The sequence below is a fragment of the Triticum aestivum genome, chromosome 4D (assembly GCF_018294505.1).
Source record: "Triticum aestivum cultivar Chinese Spring chromosome 4D, IWGSC CS RefSeq v2.1, whole genome shotgun sequence".
Taxonomy (NCBI): Eukaryota; Viridiplantae; Streptophyta; class Magnoliopsida; order Poales; family Poaceae; genus Triticum; species Triticum aestivum.
In genome coordinates this window covers 125,468,200-125,475,627 of record NC_057805.1, presented here as the reverse complement: position 1 = coordinate 125,475,627, position 7,428 = coordinate 125,468,200, and the positions used below count along the sequence as shown (strand labels likewise).

The 7,428-nt window shown below is 52.2% G+C and overlaps 2 protein-coding genes across 2 annotated transcripts; both read left to right on the top strand.

The window, feature by feature from the left end:
• Positions 1–3,300: 3,300 nt before the first annotated feature.
• Positions 3,301–4,183, top strand: LOC123099782 (osmotin-like protein). Its single transcript, XM_044521874.1, has one exon. The coding sequence runs from the start codon at positions 3,346–3,348 to the stop codon at positions 4,039–4,041; it is 696 nt and encodes a 231-aa protein (XP_044377809.1). The 5' UTR covers positions 3,301–3,345; the 3' UTR covers positions 4,042–4,183.
• A 136-nt stretch (positions 4,184–4,319) lies between these two features.
• On the top strand, positions 4,320–5,168 carry LOC123099783 (E3 ubiquitin-protein ligase Os04g0590900-like). The gene has a single exon (XM_044521875.1). It carries the CDS (start codon positions 4,500–4,502, stop codon positions 5,019–5,021), a length of 522 nt encoding a protein of 173 aa, XP_044377810.1. The 5' UTR covers positions 4,320–4,499; the 3' UTR covers positions 5,022–5,168.
• Positions 5,169–7,428: the final 2,260 nt, after the last annotated feature.

The window sequence follows — 7,428 nt, the reverse complement described above, 5'->3', positions numbered from 1 at the left end:
CGTTGACCTTATACGCACTAACCGCCACGTGGGACAAGATATGGGCAACCGGGGTCGTGGTATCAGCCGAAGCTCTTTTTGACGTCAGCGACTGAGCGCCGCGCGCCGCATTGGACCGTAAGCTCACGCTTGTATTAAGGGGGCTAGGTCTTCTTCCGGCCGCGTACGCAACGTGCAGGTGTGCAATGGGCGATGGGCCCAGACCCCTGCGCGCATAGGATTTAGACCGGCGTGCTGACCTCTCTGTTGAGCCTAGGTGGGGCTGCGACGTGGTGATCTCCCGAGGCCGGACATGACCCAGGAAAGTGTGCCCGGCCAGAGGGATCGAGCGTGTCGGGTAATGTGGTGGACCCCCTGCATTGAAGTTTATCTATTCGAATAGCCGTGATCTTCGGTAACAGGACGACTTGGAGTTGTACCTTGACCTTATGACAACTATAACCGGATACTTAATAAAACACACCCTTCCAAGTGCCAGATACAACCCGGAGATCGCTCTCTCACAGGTCGACGAGGAGAGGATCGTCGGGTAGGATTATGCTATACAATGCTACTTGGTGAACTTCAATCTACTCTCTTCTACATGCTGCAAGATGGAGGCTGCCAGAAGCGTAGTCTTCGACAGGATTAGCTATCCTCCTCTAATTCTGGCATTCTGCAGTTCAGTCCACCGATATTGCCCCTTTACACAGATACCCATGCATAAGTAGTGTAGATCCTTGCTTGCGAGTACTTTGGATGAGTACTCACGGTTGCTTTTCTCCCTCTTTTCCCCTTTCCATTCTACCTGGTTGTTGCAACCAGATGCTGGAGCCCTGGAGCTTGACGCCACCTTCGACGACGACTCCTACTACGCCGGAGGTGCCTACTACTACGTGCAGACCGCTGACGACGACCAGGTGTAGTTTAGGAGGATCCCAAGCAGGAGGCCTACGCCTCTTTCGATCTATATCCCAGTTTGTGCTAGCCTTCTTAAAGCAAACTTGTTTAACTTATGTCTGTACTCAGATTTTGTTGCTTCCGCTGACTCGTCTATGATCGAGCACTTGTATTCGAGCCCTCCAGGCCCCTGGCTTGTATGACTTATTTTATTTTTAGAGTTGTGTTGTGATATCTTCCCGTGAGTCCCTGATCTTGATTGTACATGTTTGCGTGTATGATTAGTGTACGATTGAATCGGGGGCATCACCCACACCCTCGCCAAGGCCAAGGAGACGTACAAGCCAGGCGCGCCGACGCCGGGTGCGGCGGATGGGCGCCCTGACGGCAACAAACGAGCTAAAACGGAGAAGGACGCCGCGCTGGCTACCGAGCGTCTGCACGCGTCCATCGAGTAGTGCATCGCCAACGCCAAGAACCACGCCGCCCAGAGGGAAGAGAAATCCGAGGCGCGGTGGTCGGCGCTGATGACGAACAGCGCCATCAAGCTCGACCTACTCCAGACCAACGTCGCCGCGAAGAAAAGGAATAGTTACCCGGCTTTCCTGATGGGGACGGACATGTCGACGATGGACGAGCATGTCAAGGCGTGGTACCTGGCGGAGCGCGGCCTCATCTTGAACCAGATGCCGTCGACGGCCGCGCCAACTCCCACGCCGACACCAACACCGCCGCGAAGCCCGAGTGATGATGCCTCCACGACGCCCAACACATAAGCCGCGCCAACGACGACCAGCCCGAGCACGCCGACTCCCGCCAGCCCGACGCCGGAGGAGCACGCCGTCGTTTGATGCATTGCCTACACGTCCTTCCTTTTGAACGCCGAACTTTCGCGTATGATTGATCGCCGAACTATGGTATGGTGATCGCCGAACTTTGTGGCATTGATCGCCGAACTTGTGGCGTCTTTTTGGGTAGCGGAAAATGTCATGTTTGAATTTATACGCGCCTTGGGGCTGAACCTGGGGGTGTGACTCGAAACTAGATCGTCCCCAGGGCCAAAAAAGCGCCGGCGAAGGGCCAAACCACAATCACCGGGTGCTCCTTGGGCCGAACGAGTGGAGATGCTCTTAGCCCACAATTTTTTTCTATTGCACCTTTATTGACCCCACTATTTTTTCTTCTCTATCACCATTTGCTATTGTTTTCATGGATTTTAGCCACCTTTTCATGTTTTTATGATGTCATGGGTTTGGATAGGTTTAATTGTCTCATTTTCACGGACCAATAAATTTTCCTGTTTGTTGCTTATAGCATTTGTTAATCTTTTCATTGGTGTTAGTCCACACCATTTGACGTCTTCGTACATGTATTTTGTACAGAGAGGTCCTTCTAACATGTCATTGTTCCCATATTCTATTTTTTTCATACTCCCTCCGTTCTAAAATAGATAACTCAACTTTGTACTAACTTTAGTAAAATTAGTATAAAGTCGGGTCATCTATTTTGAAACGGAGGAAGTAGGTGTTAGCCCATTTGCATATGTGCTCACCTTTGCTTCTTGTATTGCTGCCATTTTTTCTTTACAATTTCTTCTGTTTCGTTGATGATTTCTTCTCATTGGGGTTATGCAAATATATCTCTCTCTCTCTCCTCCAAAAATCTATTAATTTCAGGTTCATATTATTTGATACTCCCTCCGTCCACTATTATAAGGTGGTGTTTCAATATGGGCACTGAAATGAGTAAACAAACACACTAAAATGTAATAATGAACGGAGAGAGTACTTGTTATGACAACTTGCCGTCGTATTCACATTCACCGATGTTTATGTACGGATTCGGGCTATGAAGGTGAACCCACGCCAAATTTGGCAACTAGATATATCGGGGGCTTTTTTTTTGACAAAAACTTGGTATGCAGTTGGTGTTCAAATGTAAATACATATGTGACAGGTTTGTGGTTGAACAAGAGCATAAGCAATTAGTTTGATTTCCACTGACCATCCAAAGCATGAGAAATCTTAATACATAAATAGTTGATCCCCACTAAGTCTAATTCTCTCAACATGCAGCCCTCCACATCATCAAATGTGCCACGTCATCATCCACTGGAACTATTTTATAGCACATGCATACCCCAATTTAATCCTTCCATCTCCAATAGTCCAACATACACATATAATTACTTTTAAAAATAATAGATTTCGATGTAGATCATTTTATTCATATAGAATGTATCCAAAATTAACCTTTAAAATCCGGCAGCAAGGCGCGGGGAAATCACCTAGTTAAGTTAGTTGGAGGCGCCATCTCTGCCGATGGATGCATGCTTCCTTACACGCAACCATGCATGCATGCATGCCTTTGTTGCCACCTAACCACCACAATTTCACCTCCCTTATATACTCCATGAGGCTATGATCAACATCAGTACTTGGGTTGTGATCCCCTCACCACTGCGCCATGCCCACATCCAAGGCATTTCTCATCTTGGTGCTCGCCGTGCTCACTCCCATGGCGGCGACCTCCCAGGACACGGCGACGAACCTTACCCTCCACAACCTGTGCGCGTACCCCGTGTGGCCGCTCATCACTCCGAACATCGGCCTCCCCGCCATCCCCGACCTGGACGACGCCGCCAGCCGCCTCGACGGGGGCGGAGAGGGGCTCGTCACCCTGTCGTTCCCTTCCGGCGCGTGGTCCGGCCGCGTCGTGGCGCGCACCGGCTGCAGCAGCAGCGATGACTACGACTCCTCCTCCCCCTCCTCCTCCTCGCCGGCGGCGGTGACCAGGTGCGACACGGGCATGCCGCCGGCGCCGGTGACGGTGGCGCAGGTGAGCGTGCACGGGTCCGGCGGGCTGGCGGAGTACAGCGTGAGCCTGGTGGACGGGTTCAACCTGCCGGTGATGGTGACGCCGCACGGGTTCGAGCAGGGCCGGCAGTGCCCGTCCCTCGGCTGCGCGGTGGACCTGGACGTGGACTGCCCCCGCGACGCCAGGGCCCCCGCCGGCGGGTGCAGGGCCCAGGGCCAGGGGCACTTCTTCAAGGAGAGGTGCCCGGACACTCGGACGACGCCGACGGACGTGGAGGCCACGCCGCAGCGCTGCATCCAGCCCGGCGAGCTCAAGATCGTCTTCTGCCCCGATTCTTCCTACTAGTCACTCGCTACCACACCACACACTAGGCTAGCTAGACCGGCTGTGTGTCACTCACGATGCCGGTTATATAATAAGCTTAGCGATTGATTGCTGATTCGCTAAGCCAGATTCAACCGAATAATATGTTAACTATTCATCTTCAGCTTGGACTGATCTTGAGCACTTGACCCGGTCTGATTGATCTCGCCATGTTTAGCAACAAAAAACAAGGAAAATAAGCAGGCTTAGTTTGTGTTGTTGCTACTAGCTTCCAAGCACAAGGGAACAGATGCAGGTCGCCATCAGTGGCATCAGCGACGCGCATCGACAATCGACCATGCAGCAGCTTCGTAACCATCGTCGCTCTCGGGTTGTCCGGTAGCTTGCATCTGTCGACCGATTAATGTTCCGTCCATGGCTCATTTCACCTCGATCGGAGCTTCCTAGCCTAGGTAGTACTACGTAGGTACACACATCACATGAAGTGGTTCAACATGAGCTCGTCCACGTACAGGTCGCCGGTGTTCATCGGCCTCCTGGTGGTGATGTCCGTGGCCTTGGTGCTCCTTCTGCACCACTGCATCCTCGTCAGCTGCTGCAACGGCGAGAGAATCCGCAGGGGGAGCCGACGGCGAGGTGCCACGGCGCGGCAGCAAGAAGAGCAGCCGGAAGAGAGCGTGGGCGACCTGAGCTCGTCGTCGCGGGTGCAGCTGGTGGCGAAGCCGGTGGTGTGCCGGTACCGGAAGGACGAGGAGTGGAGCGAGCCGACGTGCCCGGTGTGCCTTGCGGACTTCGCGGACGGCGAGGCGGTGAGGGTGCTGCCGGAGTGCCTGCACTACTTCCACGAGGACTGCATCGACACCTGGCTCCGCGCAGGCAACACCAGCTGCCCGATGTGCCGCGCCGAGACCACGCCCACGCCGTCGCCCAGCCCCGCCGGGTCACTCCACCACCAGCTCTCCCTCGACATCTCCCTCGAGGACATCCTAATCCGCACGTAGAGATGGACGGCCGGCGGTGAACAGGAGGAAGAAGCAGAGTGTATGTGTATCTACTACATTGCTCTGTTTCGCTTCTAAATTCTAATCCGCACGTAGAGATGGGCGGCCGGCGGTGAACAGGAGGAAGAAGAGGTAGTGATCGATTCTTTTGTTAGAATTCGTTGAAGAAATACTGATAGTGTTGTGTTATTGGCACTAACTCTTTATTCGCTCTTAATTAAGAGTAATTCTGATATTTGGGAAGTTAATCTGCATATGAGATATTCTTCATTTCCCCCATGTGAACTCACATTTTATGCTCATTTGATAGTAGTCACTTGGCTGATAGAATTTCAGCTCAGGATGTGGACAAGCTTATTAGAGACAATGGAAGAGTTATATAAAGCTGCATTTTCTATGGAACATAGTAGCCAGTTTTACCAGAAATTCTAGAGTTTGATAAAATGGATGCTTGATGATTTCCATAGAGATAATATCAACATTGCTAGGCTGAATTATGACATTATTACTTTAGTCCCTAAAACAAAAGAAGGCAAGGAAATATGAAGACTTATATGTTTACTTAATGTTAGTTATAAACTTATAAAATTTCCACTAAGATTCTCATAAACAAACTTAGTGAGGTGGTGGGCTCTTCGATCCCCCCCCTCCCCCCCCCCACATACAAACTGCTTTCACTAAAGACATTTATATTAGGGAAGATGTCATAATTTTGCATGAGGCTACCGATACTATGCATGTTAAAAAAACAGGAGTACTATTCTTTTCAAAGTTAACTTAGAGAAAGCATATGATAAAATCAGATGGTCTTTTGTTCCTAAGATGCTCTCCTTGAAAGGATTCCCGGATAGATGAAATGACTGGATTATTGGGACCATGTTGGAATAGAAGTTAATTACTATGTAAGTCCTTATTTTAATACTTTTATTAAAGGATACCGAAAAAGGCTTTCGCCCCGCTTTATAGATAAAGCAAACCGCCCGAACCAAACATCCAACAGAGTTCACACACACACCCACACACACCCACACACACACACTCAAAGTCACAGCCGCACACACCGCACGGAACCAGTAGGGTTAATGCTGAGGGCACAGCTCAAGAAGCCCTAAGAACAAAAGGACACACAAAAAGACCGCCACGGACGAGTCCAGCCTAATCAGGTTCCGGCGGCGGTGGCGGAAGCGGGGGCGCCATGCGGAAGGCCATCGATCGAAGGTCGGTGAGGAGGGTGTCGATGACGCTCCGGTCCTGGGGGCGGCTAAGCGGCCGCCAAAGCTGCAAATAGCCACACATTTTGAAGATCGCGTCAGTCGCACGTCGCAGAGGCACTTCCTGAATAACGAGCTTGTTGCGAATATTCCAAAGCGTCCATGCAAGGATCCCAATGCACAGCCATCTAATATGGCGGTAACGCGGGGAGGAGGCATGGATCTCCGCGAGTAGGTCAGGGAAGTTGGAATTGCACCACTGTCCGCCGACCGTTTCACGGAAGCACGACCACAGGAACTGGGCAGTGGAGCAGTTGAAGAAAATGTGGTTCGAATCCTCCACCGTGGCGCACAGGGGACACATCCGTCCCCAGGGCCATTGCGCTTGCGGACTTCCACCCCAGAGGGGAGACGTCCCTGGATCCACTGCCAGAGGAATATCCGGATCTTGAGGGAGAGACGAATGTCCCAGATTAGGCTAAAGGGCTCAGGGGCCAGCGAAGGGGCGATGGCAGCATACAAAGACTTCATGGAGAAGCTTCCCGAGGGCTCCAGATGCCATGCCATGGAGTCGGTGGCGCCCTCTAGATGCATTGGCAAGAGAGCGATGTCCTGTAGAAGGGCGTCCCACGCGTCAACCTCCTGGGGGCCAAAGGAGCGCCGAAAGGCGAGGCGCCCTAGGTCCATAAGGGCCGTTTCGACGGAAATTCGGGGGTCTGCCGCAATGGCAAATAAGCCCGGGAAGCGGGCGGCCAGAGGGGAATCCCCAAGCCAGCGGTCGAACCAAAACAGGGTCGAGGACCCGGAACCCACCGAGATGGAAGTGCCAATCCGGAGCACGGGGAGGAGCTGAATCACAGCCTGCCAGAACTGGGATCCCCCAAAGCGCTGGCAGAAAGCAAGAGGTTGTCCTCAGAGGTACTTATTCTGAATGATGGTAAGCCAGAGGCCGCCCTCCCCGTTGGCAATACGCCATAGCCATCGGGTCAGGAGAGCAATGTTCATGCGACGGGAGGACAAGGTCCCCAGACCTCCCTGGTCCTTGGGTTTGCAAATGTCCGGCCAGCTCACCATATGGTATTTTTGCTTGTCCCCCTCGCCAGCCCAGAAAAATCTGGACTGATATTTGGCCACCTCCTGGTGAAGCGTCTCATGGAGTCTATAGAAGCTCATGAGGAACCAGAGGAGGCTAGCCA